Source organism: Vanellus vanellus (assembly GCF_965231255.1).
Source record: "Vanellus vanellus genome assembly, chromosome: 2".
Lineage (NCBI taxonomy): Eukaryota > Metazoa > Chordata > Aves > Charadriiformes > Charadriidae > Vanellus > Vanellus vanellus.
In genome coordinates, this window is record NC_138906.1 from 16922953 (window position 1) to 16943741 (window position 20789).

At 37.0% G+C, this 20789-nt stretch overlaps 1 protein-coding gene across 2 annotated transcripts in view; it reads left to right on the forward strand.

Annotated features, from left to right (window-relative positions):
- ARHGAP12 (Rho GTPase activating protein 12) overlaps positions 1–20789 on the forward strand; it is an 82863-nt gene that overhangs the window by 53097 nt on the left and 8977 nt on the right. Inside the window, exons 5-13 of one of the 2 annotated variants that reach the window (XM_082498928.1) lie at positions 360–485; positions 3787–3861; positions 6625–6686; positions 8305–8386; positions 10999–11121; positions 15897–16001; positions 16349–16447; positions 18945–19053; positions 20070–20189. In XM_082498928.1, coding sequence (XP_082355054.1) covers positions 360–485; positions 3787–3861; positions 6625–6686; positions 8305–8386; positions 10999–11121; positions 15897–16001; positions 16349–16447; positions 18945–19053; positions 20070–20189 — 901 coding nt within the window. The remainder of the gene's footprint in view (positions 1–359; positions 486–3786; positions 3862–6624; positions 6687–8304; positions 8387–10998; positions 11122–15896; positions 16002–16348; positions 16448–18944; positions 19054–20069; positions 20190–20789) is intronic. The other variant, XM_082498927.1, reaches the window with a different exon arrangement.

The following is a 20789-nucleotide window of genomic DNA, read 5'->3' on the forward strand; positions in this document are numbered from 1 at the left end:
ACAGGTAGCATCGTACTGTCAGTTTAAATCTTGTATTTATTCTAATTCCTTTGTGGTTCTCAATATGCTGGTTGGTGGCAAAACCAGCAGTAAACTGTTGCACAAGGAATCAAACATCTGTCTGCCAATGGAGAGTATTATCGCAACAGGCCAGTCTTAGTTACTGCCTCGGAGGGGACTACAGCAGAAAGGACAGTTCTGAAAACTAAATGCAAAATAAAACCAAGGCTATTTTCACACCCTTGGGTGACATGAGGAATCTGAAAGTTTGCACTGCTAAGGTGTGCGAGTGGTGACATGTCCAAGTCTTGTTTGCATGGATTAGATTCTACTTACAGTTTGATTTTTCTCTTCTTTAGTATAATGCTTCACCACAGCAGCAGAGAGATATAATAAAGAGTAGGAGTCTGGACAGGAGGCTACAAGAACCAATAGTTTTAACAAAATGGAGGCACAGCACAATTGTATTGGACACCAACGATAAGGTAGGAGCAAGTTAAACAGCATTCTGGAGTACCAGCTGTTTCTGATCTGTGAAGTATTTAATCTAACAAAAAAATCAGTATGCATGAATTTCTGAAATCTCTTTTTTCTTATGTTCTGTTGTATGATTGTGTATAACATTCAGCAAAACCAAAGGCCGTTCAATAACTTTACTACCATTACTTTGTGAGTAGTAGCTCTTTTCTTGTTGTCCTTGAAGTATTTTAACTAGTGTTAGTTCAGGGTTTGGTGTGTACAGCCATTTTACTTATAATTGGGAATCTCCCAATTCAGTTAAGGCTATGGAATGTAATTAAGGTTTGAATTCAAGAATTATGGATGTGTGTGAGGTTCTCAGGTAAGGTATAGTGATATTTCACACCTGAATGTCTTAATTGTAGGAGACACCAGGTAGGAATACGCTTGAAAGACTGCAGGTGAACAATTGAAATATTCATAGAATTGAAATTTTCTTAGGGCATGTTCTTGATAGTCTGTTTTGGGCTGTACAGTCACAGATGCTGTTCACGCCAACAAGGAGACAGAGACTCTCCCTTGCTCTCCCTCCGGTTTGATTTTTGTCCCAGCCGTTACGGCTTGTGCGGGACCTTCTGCTCGTGGGTGAGGAGAGCCGATGTGAGCTGAGCAGGGAGGAACTGAAACGGGTGTTGTAGGGTGGTGACTTGCTGGTTTCTGTAACTTCGCAGCAGCCCATCCCAAGATTCATGGAAACGGAAATACTTTGTAATGCTGAAATCCTAGCACCAGACTGCTCAGAATGAGATACCAGGAAACGGCATTGTAAGCTCCCCTTTTCTATGGGGGATTAATTAAATGACTAGATTTGGGAGTATGGAGAAAAGCATATAAGCGGGCCTGTGTAATTGCAGGTGTCAAAGACAAATGGGCAAAATACAGTAGTTGTAATTAAAATGGATCTGCTTCGCAGAATGTTAACTTGTTCAACCTGTTGTTTCCAGTATGTTTTAATGGCTTTCCGTGTTGAAATGGAGCATAGGAGAGTGGGTTGTCATGAGTTGACTTAGTTCCTCAGAATAGGATTTATTGGATTTGATCTTAAGCTTTTGAGCTGTCAGTTTAGAATATATCATGTGTGGTGCTGAGGAGGCAGCGGACTGTGCTTGGCTGGAGACTTTGCACCTGCGCGCGTTAGTTTAGCTCGAGCGATCTGAGGTCCCCCTACTGCTCCTTTCCCCTCCCTCCACCTCTGTACCCGTCCTTCTGTACCGAGCGTGGCGTGGCACTGCATGAGAGACAGCCTAGGTGGAGTCCTGATCAATCAAAGCTGAGTGGACACTTGTAGCCTCCTGTGCAGTTTACGCTTCACAGGTATGAACGATTCTGTTGGAGATAGCTTAAAGTTTTGGCCTCGCTTTTAAAGGATGACTTCCCTTTTAATTTTTTGGCATAAAGATACATTTTTGGTTTGGAACGACCTTTATGTAGTACTGCACTAAATGAAAAAGCTCTTGTAAAATATTGAATAAGTGGAGTTGTTTACTTTTCTTCAAGATCCAATGTTCAAATACCAAGACCTTAAACCTGGTGAAGCAAACGTGAAAGTGTACAAATACCTAGTGTAATAACCAAAAGAAAGTGTATATATGAGCCACATTTCTAAAGTCTAAGTCAGTAGCTTAAATTTCCTTTAATAGCTTCCAAACATGGAAGCAGCATGCATTTTTTAATGGTAAGGAGATGGTATAGTTCATATAGAGCACAATGTTAATGCTTTGAGAAAATTAAAAATGTGTAGTGGAGCAATAAACTAGTGTTTTGTGGAAAGAAAAAAAATTTTTAGTGCATTGATGCACCTATTTTATTACCACCGGCAGGCACACTGTTATATATTCTGCTTTAAATTAGTATGTGGAAAGGGAATAGTTCATGACCATAAATACTGGATTTCTTGTTCCAGAGTTGCTTAGTGTATGAAGGCTGTCTCAAATTCAGAATGAAACAAAGAAAAAAAACTGCTATCTGGCTGGATAGGCACATCAACCCCAAGTTAGCTTTTTAGTTGACTCCTAGGGAAGCTATTTTCTTTTTATTTTCCTTTTTTTTTTTTTTTTTTTTTTTTCTCCTGGAAAAACGACACAATTCTATGAAAAGAAACCAGTCAAAAGAGTGCTTGAAATGTGTCATAGTGGAAGTATGGGTTGCCATGGCTGACAGAATTTGATATCAGATGTACTTGTTAATTGCTTAATGGCTGTGGCACGTACCTGTTTATAGCCATCATCTAAAAAAATTGGTAAGCAGAGGAAAAAATACCTTCCTGGGAGGGACAATGTTGATTTCCTTAAGTTGAACATTATTTTTTTTCCCCTGCAGACATCAGAAAATATGGAACACATAGGCTGTTTTTAGGATTGCTAATGTTCTCTGTTATTATGCTGCTAAAAGAACTAGTGGGCCACTTCTGTAGGTAGACTTACAAGTGGATTTTAAAGCACGGGTGTACAGAGTGTTATGTAATGCTGGAAAAGCAAACTGAATTTGGGAGAGCTATCAAGGGAATTAAAGATAGGGAGGGGGAGAAATGTGTTAACAGTAACCGAGGACAAGTGATGTTTTTCTTCTGTTTGAAATTCTTTCCCAGGTTTTCAAGCAGTATATTTGTGCAAAGCAATCATTACTTCAGAAGAAATGCACGTATCTTTTTTGTTCCAGACAGGCAATTTTTCTAGTTTTCAGAGATTTAGTACTTTCATTTGGTCTGTAGTTAGCATCTAGTTTAAAACAAAAACTGAGTCTCTAGAAATTTTCTGTGCTTGATTATAACGAAATTAATGATCGTGACTCAGAAAAATTAAAAGAGCTGGTATATGCTTTTCTACGTCTACAACAATTTTACATACTAATCTTATATTTACTAACCACACAGAAACATAATCTGTTCTTTAAAATCTTAGTATTTATTTTATGGTGCCCTGTAATAAGTTAGTATTATAAATATGCTTCATAATTTGCTAGCAATGTCATACAAAAAGTCTGCCCATTGATACTCATGGAAGCTTTGCTGTAAGCTGATACAACAGGTATTGACTTTTTTTTCAAATGGATGTATGCTAATTAACCCAGTTTGAGTGTTCTCTGTAAATCTTAAAAGCATTGTTTAATAAGCAGATTTATAATATAACTATCTGAGAATATCACAAAAGCTTAAAACCAGTACATTTTTTGTAACGTGTGAGTGTGTATAAATAGGTTAGGGATAACAAAAAATAAAAAGAACTCTAAGAAAGATAATAACTTATGTTGCCTATTTGAATTTTGTAGGAATCATCAACTGCTTCTAAGGCCAGTTTTCCTGAAAATGAGTCCTCTCCTTCTTCACCAAAGCATCAAGCCACAGTCAGTATGCAAAGTGTTTAAATAGATAAGTAGATGTTGTAGAAACTGGGCTATTCATGATTAGAGAATTGAGGGTAAGCCTGCTTGTTATCAAGAAAAATAACGGGATAAAACTATTTGAAGGCTTTACATTTTAAAAGGAATGCATTGCATCCAACTGTGCTTTCAGAAAATATGTAAATATCTTTGGTTTAAATACAGCTTAGTGATAGGAGATTAAGTTAAAAAATCACTGTGGAATAAAGTCATGTCAAATTATGTAGAACTCATTTTACATCTTCCAACAGTCATATCTCCTCACCTAGCAACTTGAAAGGTAAAAGCAGAAACAAACTCCTCTGCCCACAATCTCTCACTGTCAGTAGTCAGTAATAGTTTGTAGTATTTGATATCTTTATTTTTTACTTGTGTTTTAGTCTCCTTGAAAAGGACCTGGCATAAATAAGCTAAGTCTTTTTGATTTAGAATAACTACTGGGAGGAAAACTTAAACTTGTTAAGCTCGTTATGAATGTTTAACAGATTTTTTGCTTCAGTTTTTATTTTAAATGTGACCATTGCTTTTTAAACAGTGTGAAATAATTAAATGAAGTTTTTATCCTTTTTGTAATTTTGGAACTGTACTACAGTAGCATTGTAATATGTGCCTTGATCGATTTTAGTAGCCCTTTAGTACGTAGTTCAGGGCATTAAAGGTACAACTTCTCCTGTTTGATTCTTACTCTGCACACAGGGGAATGGTTCTCTGGCTTATTCACGCTAATCCATTCTTACAACACTTCAGTTTTCCACAATAAAATAAACATTCTTTATTAAGCAAGCGTAGTTGATAGCCTTACATTCAAGCAATTATTGCTGCATGTATTCTCATTTCTTTAAATATGGCTCAGACCTTCAGACCTTGAATTATTAAACTTGTATTCTGTAGAACTCGCTGCTGCTTTAGATAACAGAAAAAAATAATCTGCATTTTCTTTAGCTGTCCCATGGGATTTAAATATTACAAAGAAAGCTGGTGAATTTTTGTGTATTCTGATTCTTAACTTGCTTTCCACTTCCTTTTCCCCGATTACATTAATTTTCCCAGTACTACCCCCTAGTGTTGCTGCTAAGTAGGGCATTATGATACTTTTTCTGAATAATTCTTCTTTGGAGCATTCCCATTGTTTCCCCCATGAGTAGTTTATTAAAACCATAATTTATTTGAGAAAGTGGGCATGAGTTGCTCAGTCACTGTGAAAGATGGCGACAGCCCATTCCACTTACTAAAGCCAAAGGTTTGTTGGAAGGGTGCAATGCGTAGGGCTCTTAGTGGTGGTCTGCATGGATCACAGTGATCTAAAGAATGAGCTACTTTTTTTGTTTGGTTTTGGAGGGTGGGTGAGGAAAGTGACTCATTTCTGCTATGAAAGTATCAGTTTTGGAAAATAATGTGTCTATCACTGGCTTGGGAGAGCATTCCAGCCCAATGGAGATGTTTGTTAGAGTAAGAGTAGCAGTTACTATTGGACTGAAATAACATCTGAACCACCAGCTAAACACTGTTATCCTTAAAAACATGTCTTTTTTGTATTTTGTGTGCTGTGCTTGAAACATGTAGGTAAAATTTTTAAGGTTCGTGAAAAACAGATCTATGTCTTTGGTAAGAGTGTCATCACAGTATTCCAGCAACAAATTTCTCTTTGATATTGTATTCTGCAGTTATGGTCCACTTAAATTTGAGATTTAGAGGAGAATGCTGAAGAGGATATATCTTCTGTTTTCATTGGACCTAGAGTTGAAGACATTTTTGTTATACTAAAACTAATTTGGATGCCTTCCCTAGTTTATTGTTGCAACTAATAGCTTAGTTCTTAAATTAGGAACTCTTATAAGCTGTTTCTGAAAAGGAATTGATTAAAAAAATAATTTAACATTCCTTTAGAACCATTCACTAGTAGGACAAGGCTGGGGTGAGGAGAGAAAATGATAGAATTTGTTACCTCATCTTCAGAGTCACAAATGGTATAAATCAATGGTTTTCCTTTTTATTCTAGAATATTTTCTCAAACATTTTTTATACCTTTTTTTTTATAGAAACTAGAAATATTCACTCCAAATATTTGAAACTTGCAAACACCCTTCTTGTTCACCGATGTTCTTTTTCCACTGTTCACTGACTGATCTTCAAATTTGTACAGAGGCATACCAATATAAATGATTTTCATCAACAAGACATAACTAAGTAGTTTAAAATTCTAATGTTTTGCTCGGGGGTAGGAAAAAATAGGACATCAAAGAAATGTTTCACTCATCTGTTTTTGAAATGAATATGTTAATATTTTTATGCATTTCAGCCATGTTTTATTTAAAATATGCAATTATGTTAAAATAACTTGGAAGAATTTTGTCAGAGAATTTAGGCTGTTTGTTTGTCAGCTGTCTCCTTTTTTTAGTAAGAGATACAAACACAAATGTGCTATTACACAAATAATTATAAATTTACCTTTAAAATTTCCACTGTTTAGTTTGGCTTGTCCAAAGAACCTAGGCCTTGAAGAAGGAAAGCTTTTTACCCTCTGAATGCTAACGAGTACTTTCGCAGAAGAATTTTGATTTTGCTGATCTCTGCATATTTAAATATACTTAAGACAGTTTCTTGAAGTTATAACATGGGCAAAGATGGCTCATCGCCAGAAATTATTTGGGGGACTGCATTCAGTGCTGTGATGGCAATAGAAGCACATTTTCTTTTATATTTGTTATGTCTTACTCAATCTTACAGGGTCAAGAGAAGTACGGGTTATTGAATGTGACAAAAATTACAGAAAATGGGAAGAAAGTTCGGTAAGTCTTGGACTTATTGAAGTACATGTGCATAAGGGTTTGTATAGGCCATCTGACTTTTATATTAGGATAGCATTCTTACTTTTTGTCTGAATTTGCTTCAGAGTTTTTCCTATAGGACACAGTGTTTCCTTATCCCAAAGTATGTGTTTCTCCCAGTGAGCTAAAGATAATGGACTTCAGAGAGCCAGAGACTCATGTATGCCAGGGCTCCACACAGGGCAGTGATTTCATGACAGTGTACTGATGAGAGACAGCTTTTTAAAATGGGATTGATTGATTTATTTGAGAGAAAATCTGTATAGGTTATAGCCTGTCTTGTTCCTTGGATAGAATCAGTTGTAAGAGGGGCTTTCAGACTTCCACTTCGTCTCCTCTAATTTCCAAGGAGCATACATGTCATGTGGTCCCTTATTCTTCCTTCGCTCTGCTAGTGAAGCATTTGAAGCAGAATGTATTGCCCAACGTTGGTGTCTTTGTAGGTGATGAATGACCTAATTTCTAACTTCCTTTCTTTGCCTCACAGGCAGGCCATTTACACTCTAAATCATAATGTATAATCAAGTAATGCTCTCTAACTTATATTTCTGGTGTTTTGCAAGGAATCAGTGTTAAACACTGCGTAAGTGTGGCACATCCTCAGATTTAATTTAGGTTTAATTTTTACTTTTTTTACTTTTAATTTTTTTAATTTAATCTTTTAGGTCTAATACTGTGTTATCTAAGTCAGTGTTTCCCAGACCTTTGGTACGTGAAGCACACTTTTCTTGAGGATTAAATTATCAGCACCCACCTGATCTTCCAGAGCCACCCTGACCTAGTCCAGTGCATCTGGGCAGCAATCTGACCCCCAGTTTGGGTCCTCAGAGCTGCTCCTAAGAGCTTGGTAGGAGAGGGTGGACAATGGCTTCTTGTAAGCTGCTACTGGTACAGTATACTCTCACCTCTTACATTGCATCTGTTGGAATCATTGCTCTGCACTACTGGGCAGCTATACAGAAAGATGCAACATGGCCATCCTGTCACTTTGAGAGCTGTTGAATAACAATTCATGTTTGGGCAATGGGAATAGATTGTCAGGGCTTGTCAAAATTTTTATTTTTTTAATCTCAGGAGGACAGGTACTCATGCATCAAGTCAAATAGACAGCTGGAACAACTCATTTGTTCTTTTTCTGCATTTTTTAGTTGTGTAGCAAGTATCTTATTGCCAGTGTAAATGAGCTTATTACATAAACGTGAGACACTTGCAGCCCAGTTAGATATGATCAATCAATTTCAGAATTATGCAGTACTTTGGCATAATCTGCTAAATACACTGTAGGCTGAGTGTTCCAGATTAGCCCCTTTGAAATTGTAATTGTATGGTGTTTCTCCTGGTGAACTGCTTCCACTACTAATTAGCTTTGTTTGATTTAGACTTTGATGGTCAGGCTGGGACTGTTAACATATGGTCCCTTCTACAAATATGATAGCAATTAAGACTTACTGATGGCACTAATGACCATATATATGGTTAAGTATATTAACATACGTGTCAGCTGGGCAACAATGATCAACAGTTTAAATGTCTGCTTTCAAAGATAATTTATCTTATGTTTGTTTACAAATATTTACAGAAAGAATTGGATGTCATCATGGGCAGTGTTACAAGGTTCATCACTGCTGTTCACTAAAACCCAAGGAAGTGGAACTGGCTGGGTAAGCTCAAAAACAACCCTCATCCTCATTTAACTGTTAATCACGTAAAGCACAATAAATTAAAGCCCTCTTATTGGTAGGGCTTAAATACCAATATGCATGCATAATTTAGAAAAAATAAGTGTGTGTAAGTGAGCAGGAAAAGAGTTTAATGTAACAATTATGGTGGAGAATGAGAAAAAAACAAGTAGTACTTTCTTATATTTCTGAAAATTTTTTATATTTCATAAGTAAGAAACTAATAAAGAGGTATTCAGGTGCCCTGTAAGTTTGAAGTTTTTTGCTTCTGACCAAATATTTTTGTGTTCCTTACTAATGTGTTTGTCTAAACTGTTTGTTTTACCATTCTTGGATATTTTTTCCTAAACTCCAGCTAATGTTGAATGGGATACATGTAATAAAGAAAATAGTCCGACACTTGGCTTGTTGCATTGGACTGTTTGAATAATGTAGTACCGTTGTTTTATCATTTGGATTCCATATTTTTTTTTTGTATCTGCACAGTGCATGACAAGTATTTGTATCTATTTTGATGTCTGGTGAAGACCTAAAGAGACATATTACACTGCCTAAAGAGAAACATTACACTGAAGATGATGATTATTCAATTTTTATATCGTCTCTAGTTTAATAGCACTATAGTTAAATTGGCTATATTTATCCAGCTGCATTCCTACATTAATAGGTATAGGTGTATATATATATATATAGGTATATAATGGTTCTTTATCTATGGCTTACCTACTTTTGGAGGTCTGACGTTAAACTGTGTGGATCTCCTATAATACCTAAAGAGAGGTCAGATTCAGTATTTGTTATTCCAGTGTATTATCCTGCAAATTCCAGCAAAATTGCATCTTACGGTTATATGTTATCTTGCTGCGCTTCGCTGATCTTTCTACTTGGCTCGCTTTCTCCTGCTGTGCTTCTTTGAGTAGTGTATTGGTATTGATAATTCTTTTCTAAAGCATTGAGTTAATTTCAGAGCTGTAAACATCATTTTTTTTCCCTTTCTGTTGCTGTAGAAGGGGTGGTTGGGAAAAAAAAAGCGGTGGTTGGGAAAAAAAAAAGCGTGAGGATGGATAAATATCATTTGGGGTAGAAAAGAACAGAAAGAGTAAAGTTGGACAAGATGGTCAAGTAGAAGGAAAAGAGAAGGGAAGGAAAAAGAGTAAATATTAAAGGCATGAGATTAGGTAAATTATGCTGTCTGGTAGGAAGTGGACATGGTGATCTATGGAGGTCTGCCCGCACCGTATGTAGGGAGGGGAAGAGAATGTGATGTGCATCAGAGACAAAGCACAGAAAAAGGTATAGAAACAGGTATATATCTGAAAGTTACTGACTTTCCCTGTAAATGTTGGGGCACCAGGTAAATGAAGTTACCATTATTCATCAGTGAGAAAAATATTGCCAATAAGAAATTGAAGAGAACTTGTGAATTTTTTTTAATGTAACTTCTATAACAAAGTACGTTGAAGAAATATTGAAGAACCTTAAAAGGTGAGCTTTGAAGCAGGAAGTACTGGAAGGATTTTGGAAGGCTTTAAAACTCATTCCCCTACCTTCCTTCATGCGCTTCAGCATTCAGTCTATTGTTTAGTCAAGTTCAATTTGATCACCCTACTTCATAAAATGGAAAATTCCTAGCCATGCTGAGGTGAGCTTTGATACTAATCTCAATGCACAAAGAATACTATTATTTTTGCAACAGACTAATATTAATGATGGAAACTGATAACTTCTGCAATTTACTTTTATAGTTAAGCATCCAAAACCTGCTTTAGTTTCATGAGGTATAAATATACATGTTTGGAAAGTAAAACATTTCACCTGAGTAACTAATCAAGTTCCAAAAACTCTATTACAGCTACTAATGCTCTTAATCCACATGTAGCTGTAGATCAAACCCCCATTTTAACTATATGTTGATATCATTAAAACATGCAGTGCTAAGCTAAGATACTGTTTATGAATGTATGATACTGTTATGAATGAATGTGTGCCCAAATGAATTATCCACAAAAAATAATCATACAACTCTGCTTATTGCTTAGGAATACTAGTGTAAATTGTGTTACACCTTCCAAATGCAGTCATTTGGTGGGGGGGAAAAAAAGGCATAATTTCTTTTGATAATTTAAGTGAAGCAAAACCATCATAGTCAACAATATTTCTGTGCGACAGTCAGGTATGTGTACTGTCAAGTGTTGGAGTAGGGTCAGCAAAATAAATGTCAACAGTATAAACAGGATAAAGTGAAGCTGGAAATATTAAAGGAGAATCTCTTTCAAAGACTTTGTGTTGTATATCTGCATACTCACAGTTGGCTTTGTAAATGTGGAATTAAATATTCAGCGCACACTCTTTTTGCTCTCTGAATTTTTTGGTGGGGTGTTAAATTCTACCTCACCTCGCAAACTTTGATCTGTGTCAGTATTTTAGTAAGGTGAAGTCAAGTCTAGCAGTTTGACATACAAGAATTACATTTCTTCTTCGTCTTAAGAGAAGAATATTTGTTTAGAATTCGTCTAGTGATTGATATAACCATATCTTTTTTTTCTGTGCATTGCTTTGTGACTTCATCACTTTTCTTCCTTTTTCTCATCAAGTCATTTTGCCAAGGGGGCTCAATTCCTGAGCTCTTGCTCTCGCTGCTTTCTTCTTGGAAAAATGCTCTCAGTCGTCGACCTGCTGTCACCTATGTAAACTCTGACCAAGTTTCAGCTATCACTGTATGTGTTCTTGTTGCATGCCTCTTGTCACTGTAAGGCTATTTGCCACTAATCTTGAAAGTAAATTTGAATTTTTCCAAGGTTTAAGTTTTGTCACGTCATATAACACTTTGTGTATCCTGTTTGCTGAAAGTCATCCAAGGTGCAAATTAACCCAAGTGTATTGCAATAATCCTGTAAGTGTTCTAATGGAACAAAGTAGAAAGAGTATCTGGTTCATCAGTGCCAGAATTATAATCCCAAATTTGCCTATTTCTACCACTAGTATCTTGACTAATAAACAGCATGATATGGTCAGTTTTTTAACAGATATTTTATGTCTAATTCTTTCTAACACAACTAATTTAGGATGTTTGTAAGATGCCTATGATGCCTTTGATACAATGATGTACGTGTTGTTGGTTAATTCTAGGTATAATTGGAATACCCATAAATGTAAATGTTAAGCATAAAAAGCTGGAAGAAAAAGAGCTCAAGGATGTTCTGGCTATATGCCACATACAGAAAGCTGATGTAAATTTGTAGGACTCTTTTATATATAATTTAAGTGTCTGTAGTTAGTCGTGTTTTGACGTGTAGATGCCAAGCACAGAAGTGCTGCTTATCAGAAATTGATAAAGTGTTGGTAGCTAATATGGTAGCTTGTTGGTTGCTCAAGGTGGATGAGGAGAAATTTAGATAACCATACTAGTATTAAAAGATACAAACAAGCTTTACTGGTTGCATAACTGGTTTTTAATATCCCTTTCTCAGCACTATTACCAGAATCAAAAACTAAACCTTTCTTGGAAAAAAAATATCATATGCTGAAGACATTAAAAGCAATGTTTCAATAATTTGACGACTTGAGGATTTTCAAGTGTTGGTGGTGCTTAAAACTATTTTGGTATCTTGGTTTGTATTACCTGAAGAGTAGAGAGAGAGCGCTATATGTTTTGAGTTTAGTTAAGGTGCCTGATACTTCCAGAATGACTGTTTTGATGTCCGGTACCTTAATTTTTTTTCCTGTAAGGAGGGCTAATTGTAGGCTTATTCTTATTAACCTTGTGCTAAAAATGATGCAACTGCTTTTTCTTTGTCAAATTCATTGCTACATATGTGGAAGCCTGGAACAGATAATTTTACACAGTATGGTATTCTTTAAAATGCTTCTTTCTATAAGGAAATCTGGGGATTTTTTAATATGTCTTTTCACAGAAATTTAATTTTTCAACTGTTAGAAGAAGGTGTGTCTCAACTTTTGGTGTAAATGAGTTGTAATAGCTATTGCCAGATTTTATCGATGGGGCTTCATAAAACACAGCAAGTAGTAACTGCTTAGAAGGATTTATCTGTCAACCTTCTGTAATGGCTGCTCGTCCTCAGTATCAAGTACAGTGGTGGTTAACCAAAAGTGGGTAAACTTCTCAAACATCAGGGAAATAAGTGCTCTGCAAGGTTCGTCTGGGTGCAAAATCTTGTCCACTGTGTTTATAGCCAAGGATGTTATATGCACAGTTCATCAGAATTGCACAGCTGATTACACAGGAGCTCAGACGAATATCATGAAAACTATTTGGAATGCAAATACTCCTGGCAGAGTCTGGTTTTGAAAAACTTCCATCATTTTGCTATGACAATAAGGAATATCTTTATATTTTTCTTTTTTGTTTGGTTTTTTTTTTTTTGTTAAAGCAGTAAATTCTGAAGCTCCCTTACCAGTCACAAAGGAGCATCAGTCTCCTCAGTTGTATTTCTGCAGTCCATCCATGGGTGAGGAGGACTTGGAACTAAAATGTTCTACCCAACTCTAATCAGAAACAGAATTACAAGAATGGCAGGTGTCACTTGTACATCCAAAGTCTTTCCATAAGTAACATCCAGTTCTACAGTTCTATTTCCAAACAATGCTGGAATATGTCACGATGTGGGCTGTGTGGCTTGTCCTGTGGAGGCTTCCAGAACTTGGAGAAAACTCCTGAAAAGATTGAAAAGGCCTTCTATTTATTGACGTAGCACACGTTTTTAAGGCAGTCCTTGTGCTACACAGCATCTACTATGTCTAAAGCAAAAAACCCACAAACCTATTATTTCAAAAAAGTAGAAGTTCTCTCTGACATATAACTAGCATGAACACATCCCATGACTATGCTTTTTTCCTAGCGAAAGCTGTCCGAAGTGACTCTAGGACAGCTGGCAGCACCATGTATAGACCTTTCCCTCTTTCTGCCATTCCAAACTTCCCAGACAGATCAAAAGAGAAATCCAGTAAGAATAAAGTGTCTTCTCAGTAAGAGCTGAATTTATCCTGACTAGTGCTGACTTGGTAGCGCAGTCTGTTTTGAGGGAGCAGGCTTTATGTCTAGGTGGCAGCAGATGCTAAAGGGAAAGGTTTTCTTTTTACTGCTCTCAACAAAACCTGCTTGCTTCAGGAGGGTTCGATTGCCTTTAGCGAACCTTTGTATGCAGAGCACCCGAGCAGCCCTCTCCAGGACTTGCTCCTGGAAGCTTTCAAGGAGGGAAATGGCTGCTGGCATCTCGTTTTCATGTGCTCAAGGAGCAGAAAAGAAGCTTGACAGGAAAGCTCACGGGAGAGCCGGCATGCTAAACTTAAAATTTCCTTGAATAAAGGAATTAAGTTTGTCATGAGTATATAGTGTATTGGTATATCAGAGGAGCTTTGCAGAGAGGCTGGATTATTTGCCTGGGTTTCCCCATCCTTGGATCGCACGTAGCAGCTGTGGCACTGCTTGGGTAAAGGAGCAGGGAGAGACTTTTTTTTTCCCCGCTCTGAGAAATTTAGCTTCTAGTTTCTTGTTTGTTCTGTGCTTCTCTGAAAGGCTGAAGGGAGTCGGGCCAAAAAGATGGGGAGTGCAAAGGTGTTTGAGGTAGTAGTGCCATCTGTCAGGTGGGGAGTTCAGCAAGGTAATGTATTGGAGGGCTTTCCTTTGTGTCAAAACAGCAGTGGCTGTTGCATTTTATTGTTGTTGTTGTTATTTGTCGATTTCACCTGTAGCAGGTCATCCCTCCTGCTTCTGAGAATCATCTAGGTAGTGTTTTAAACAGATTATCCCCTTGATCTTGCAGAGGTCTTTGGCACTCGGCTCCTGCTCTCTTCAGTGCCAAACTCTAAAAATTGATTTTGTATTTTTATTTTCCCCCCAACACGCAGCAAGATTGATCTAAGCTGTCAGGAAATGTGTGGCTGGGACGCTTTGGTTGTATGTGAAGCAGTTACGTGAATCTCTCTGAACCAGGCAGGTGCTGCACAGCCGCCCACAACTGCAAGAGCCATAATGGCCCGGGGATTGTTCCCGTTCCTGCGGTCTCCGCTGCTGAGCTGGGCCTCTCTCAAAAGCTCTGCTGTAATTAATAAGAAATGTTCTTGGATGAGGGATCTGACAATTAAGTTAGTGAGTGGAAGGTTTGGGGTATTTTTCCCAAGTGCTAGTTGGCACTGGGTAAATTAGAAGTATTCTCCTATTCCGATATTTCAAGGGTAAAATAAAGAAGTTAAGATGCTACTTTCCATTCAACACTTAATTGCCGTTAGGACTTGAGGCAGGGAGATTTTTCCAGTGGTAAACAGCCTTTCTGAAACACAATTAGCATTAATTAACATCCATGCTGGGAATTTAATCAGAAGCAGCAGATTAGTTCTGTTTTCTGAACCATTTTTTCTCCCCTTGGATATGGCTGCTGTTGTACATGCTGGAAACTTGTGTTCGCAGCACGGAGCTTGTCCTGGGGCTTACGTCCCCCAGGGCTGTCACACGAACAGCAGTCGCACATCAAAGACTTTTGAAAGAAATAAAAAAGAACCTTTCTGACGGATCAGATGCTACAAGCTTCCCCTAGAACTGCATTCTGCGCTACAACCAAGCGACTTACAGCTTTTGCTGTTCTGTGTTTTACTTATTTTTACTCTCAATTAGAGCTTTTTGTTTGTACGGGTCACTGAATTGTTTTCCTTGAGGAATGATATTTCAAAGCTATGTGGTGTAGGTTGAAACCCTAGTAAAAGTACTTTATTTTAAAAAATTGTGGTACCTAGTATAAATGTAAAAGTAGTAGGTAAACATAGCTCCCTGATGTTTTTCCTCCAAATTGTTTGAAGGGTTACTTGGGGGTTAAATGCTTTTTTATTACTTCGGTTATTTGCTGTTTGTTTAGTAGCTAGACAGTGAAATTGAGTTCTGTTTGCTTGCTGGGGTATGCTCCAGTATTGCAATATAAGCACGACAGAAAAATGTAAAATAAAATGAAAAGCATTGTTGGGAAAAAAATATATACACAAAATATATATATATATTACGAAAATCTGGAAGTGTTTTTTCAGTGCAGGAGCAATGTGACCCCTATCTAGCAAAGCTACTATTTGGTTTTGGGTTTATTTACAACCATTGATTAGCTGACAGAATGGTTTTTTTGTTCAGTTACTTATTAGCTACTTTTGTTTAAAGCTTGGGACTGTCTTGACTAAAATCAAGCTGCAATCAGTGTATGGACTTCTACCATTTGCGATAGGAAAAAAAGCTCTGCTGGAATCTGGTTGGCATTTACAGTTAGGGAATTTTAAGGGCTTTAGAGCAGCTTTAGAGCAGTTTTAAAGGGTGTTTTGTGTGTGGCTTTTGTTTTCCTGGTATCATGCCTGTGATTTGTGGCAAAGTACTGTATTTGGGTTAAGTTGTATAGACTGTAAATAATGTATGGTATATTTAGAGGATTGCAAGACTGTGTACCTGTTAGGAGTTTCTTTGTTTTTAAGTTTGTCATCATTGTTCCTTTTTTTCCAGAAGTTTGGTGTCAATCAGTCTAAGCCAGAATTTACAGTGGATCTCAAAGGGGCATTGATTGACTGGGCTTCAAAGGACAAATCCAGCAAAAAGAATGTTATTGAGGTGACTTATTTTATTTAAATGCAGAATTATGTGTACTTTAATGACTTAAGAAATTTTCTTTAAACTTAAAATCAAAAACTTTGAATTGTCTACATTTATTCCTGCTCAAATGTAGATGTATCTTAGTACCTGCAAGAAATGTCTGGTTTTAATATATCTGTATGGGATATGCTTTTAAATTTTCGGCAGGCTGTTATTTACTGTTTTCGCTGGTAGTTGTTCTTGAGTGGCTATATATTATCTAAAAGGTATGCTGGGTAGAAGTTTAATTTGCTTTAGGTAATTTCACTTTTGAATTCCAGTGCGTTTAACAATTCTGATGATACCTGTTTTTTATTTCTTTAAAGCTAAAAACCCGCCAAGGAACTGAGCTCTTAATTCAATCTGATAATGACAGCTTTATTAATGAATGGTATAAGGTTCTTAACTATACCATCAACAATCAGGTATGTGTTTGAATCATGAAGGCTCTATTTTCAAGGTCATGTTATTTAGTAAAATAATTGATGTAACAACTGCTAGTGCTTCATGTACAGCTTCATTTCCTGATTTTCTTGAGTGTGGGCAGGAGGTCAAGGATATGGCAGTTCCTGGCGGATGGTCCACTGGATTAAGAACCAGGAGATGTGGGCTGACCTCCAGCTCAGGAATGGGCTTCCTTCTGCGGCCAAATACTTGCTCTGTCTCAGTGACCTGAAAGGTTTGGATAGAGAGGGGGTAAAGGGGAACAAACAGCCAAGGGAGTGCTTCATAACATACATTAATCAGCATTTGATACTGCTATTCACTTAAGGCTGCACTAAAGTGCAAATTAAAAGGCCTGGCAAAATACTGTATTATCTCTTCTTATCAGACAGCATAATGCCAACTATTTAATCAACAGGAAAGTGATCAAGCGTTTGCTCTTGATATTGCCAAACAAAATTTACCATCTTTGAATTCAGAAGATGGAGGAGATCTTGGAGAAAATATTCCTGTTATATCAAGTTGACTTCACGTGTATTCTTAATTTTTATGGTTACAGGCCTGGCTGCTGCCCGTAAGCTGCATTTATGTTGCTTTCAATGTTAGTCAGTGGCCTTTATTTCTCGTAGCTCTGATAGTGTTCCCCATGTGGGTCTTTTCCACCTAAACACAGCAGGCTAGTATGAATGGTTTAGGTTTTTTCTGGGTGCTCATGGTTTAGGCTCCTATTCTTCTGCTCTGTCCTGGTGTGAAAATGTCATGACCCTTAATAACCAGGCAAGGCGGTCACTCAGTGATACCCTTCTGCTGTCTGCCCCGTGTAATGCAACTGAGGCCACTTCTTCCCTGCTTAAATATAAGCGACGGTGGAAAGGCTGAGATGCTGAGATGAGGGAGGGGTATTACGTGGTAGGTTGAGGAGGTGAATGGTGGAATATGGAGAGTTTATCAGCACTCTGGAGGAAACGGTCATATATTGCTGCTGGGAGCTGGTAGCCAAGAGACTTAAGGTTACAAGGGAAAAGTTCAAAAACTACATTATTAGACTACCTGATAATTTGGAGCACTGAAGATCTGAAGCAAACTTTTAATTTTGGGAACTTTATCGTATAGTGGCTGTTACTCTTTCCCAGGACAGAGGTGCTAGTTCTAGTGCGATGAGATCTTTGTCGAAAGAGGGTACAGACTAGATTCTGGTCTCTTTGCTCCTTCAGGCTGCTGTTGTGGTAATATGCTGTACAAGAGAAATAGCTACCTGCAGGGGATGTGGCTGCTCTTTTTTACATACCGAAATTTCCAAGTTATTAGATTAGACTTGTTCTATAGTGCAGACTAGATTCCAGGTGTTTTTTCTTCTGAAGCAGTTAATGGTTTTAAAATTTATCAGTCCTGAAAAACTTTGAGGCCTCTTGAAGAGAGCGCTGTCCAAATGGTCTCAGTGGCAGAGGGATCCTTAACGGGGACGTTAATTGGGTAGTTGAGTATATTGATCTTTGTGTAAAAAGGCTGTCCAAAGCCTTTTTGACAGGAATGAGGGGGTTTAAAGCTAACATCTACCCTTCAAGTTAAAGTGCAACTTAGTCAATAAAGTCATACTTGTGCTCTTTCAGTGCTCTGCAGTGCGCAACCTTGCCTTATTTTTAAAGTGTCCCTTGTAAGAAAAGACACTGTACAGTCAGATTTTTGTAGCTGCATAGAAGTAAAGTTCACTTTAGTATAAGTGAAGTAGGAAATACGTGGTTTTGGAAGGGATTATGTTGCACTGAGACCAGAGGAATTTTCTTTTTCTGTTTTCTGATATGTGTGTACATACATGTGTGTAGCATAGGTACGAGGCTACAGGTGGGCAGTTTAACAGACTCTGGCATCTGCCTCCGCACTGCAACATGAGCTGTATTTTCACTTGACTGTGAGAATATGCTGAGAGACCAATAACACAGGGCAAGAACTCTAGGAACTGGTATACTTACTTTTTTCAGAGTGAATTCAGTGTATGTTTTGACAGTGGTGAAATTTTCCAACTGGCAGTATTATTTTCTATTAAGAAAATTTTAATTACAGAGATCAGAAATAGGGTAAATGCTCTAGAAATGTTTTTTAGACTGCTTCTGTAGCAGACCATGAAATAACTCATGTTTGTCTACTGGGTTTGAAAAAACCCGTCACACTTCTATTGTTTATTGGTTGATGTAATGAAGTGTTATCATGAAAGGCTGGTTGTACTTTTTTTAGCATCCAGCAAAACTTCTTTATTGGGTCTTATGATCAAATAGTGTTTCTCAAAGTTATTCAATCTGCCAGTGAGAATGTATCATGTCTGGAGATATTTTTACCATGTAGAGTTCCGGAAAGAACCAACTGAATATCATTATAGGGCAAGAAATCTATATTATAGAATTGTCTATGGAAATGTGTGTGTTAATGCTATATTCTATGAACTGGCAAACTGATCACTGTATATCTTCTCAAATCTAATAGGTAGTAGAGTCTGATGAAGCATTAGAAGATGATGTACCAGATTCCCCTGGGGTGGAAAAACAAGACAAAGAAAAAGAGAAAGAGAATAAAGACTCTAAGAAACTTCGTTGTAAGTTGAAATATTCCATGAATTGATTTTAGCAATGCCAATTTTTTATTTTTTGCATCTTCAGTATTACGTGTAAACAGGGAAGAATTCAAAAGGACAGCTAGAAATGAAACTACTCAAGTTTGGAAAAAGGCTTTGGTATAGTTTGTTCTACATCTTGGTCAGTGCCAGATAGTAGATTTTCTTCTGTGTTTTATTAATCTTACTTAAAAAAAAGTAAGAAAATAAATGTTAAAAAAAATTTTAAAAAAAGGTACCAAATGTCTTTAGCGCTTGCTGTATGGCACATGAGAAATAAGAGAAAATAGGTGGTGGTGAAATTGATTATTTTCAAGGTGTTGTTATATGCACAGAAGTAATCAGCTTTTACATGTTCAAAATTGATTAGAATTGTTTTTCTTGTTTTTTTTTTTTTTTTTTTTCCTGTGGTACAGCATCTGTAAATATTTGCACTATTAACTTAAACTGCGATTTCGCTAATTTGCTAATGATGTTATACTGGCTCATTTAGGGAATCCAAACATTTTTAATTACACCTTCAGAATTCTAGAACTGAATTTCTTTTAGCCACAGAAATTTCTTCCTATGCACAGAAATATATTAATTAGGCAGACTATTTTCTGTCTTTTACATCCAGGCCTTATATGTAATTTGCAAGAAAGTATTTATTTATTTCAAAATAGTTAACTTAATGAAAAGTACTACCAGTTTTGAAATATATATTTAAAATTCCACCTCAGTTCCATATGTAAGCTACCGTTTAGTTGGTTTAACAGGCAGCATTTGATTTTACAAGTTTTTTTTTGTGACAGGGCTGTATCTTGGTGGTTTGAAAAATGGATGTTATTTACGAGGAGTTCAAGAAAGTTAAGGAAAAGAATGTGGATGTGTTGCAAATTTGAAGAGGGTTTTTATGTGCTTTTGAGCTTAATTTTTTTTTTAAATGTAGGTTCCTTAGCAGATAAATGCAGTGTTGGTTCTTCACGTATTCATGCTAAATACATTTCTCTTTTCAGCAGTGAAAGCACCTAGCAATATAGATTCCACAGATCAGAAAAAGACCAAAACGAAGCTCAAGAAGTTTCTTACGCGGCGCCCTACGTTGCAAGCTGTCCGTGAAAAAGGCTACATTAAGGGTAAATGAACCTTTTTAACAAAGGAAATAATTTGCAAAGCTGAATTTAGTAGTTCATGTGTAAAATGGGGTTAAAATGGTCCAGTTTTAGAGTAAAACACATGTGTATAGCTGGTTTAAGAAAAGTCATGGATGTATAGTGGAACTGGTGATTGATTGTTATTTGTCTGAGCAGTGCTATTAGCCACTAAACTTCGTGGAGGATGTCCTTTCCTTCAGCTCATTACTGGCCAAACTGCAGTGAAATTGGAGGGCTCAAGAGCCTGTTTGGACTTGGAATGCTTCTTAGCTAGAGAATCCATTTGGTCTGCTGTTCTGAGCTGGAAACTTCAGACAGCTATTAATCAATTGTGCATACAAGGGAAAAAGAAGCCCTTCGGGTACAGAGCTGAATGCGTGCGTGCATCTGTTTCACAAGGGTATTTTAGTCTGAGTGGAACCAGACCAACCATGTGCCATCGCACATGTATTTAGGCAAACCAGGATGAGGCTAAAGGAATCTTAACTTAAACATCTTTTTTCGATAATCTTCTTTGAATGTATGCATTTTTAAAAATGTTTCACAAACTATGAGTCTTACAGATACTGTTGATTCAAAATG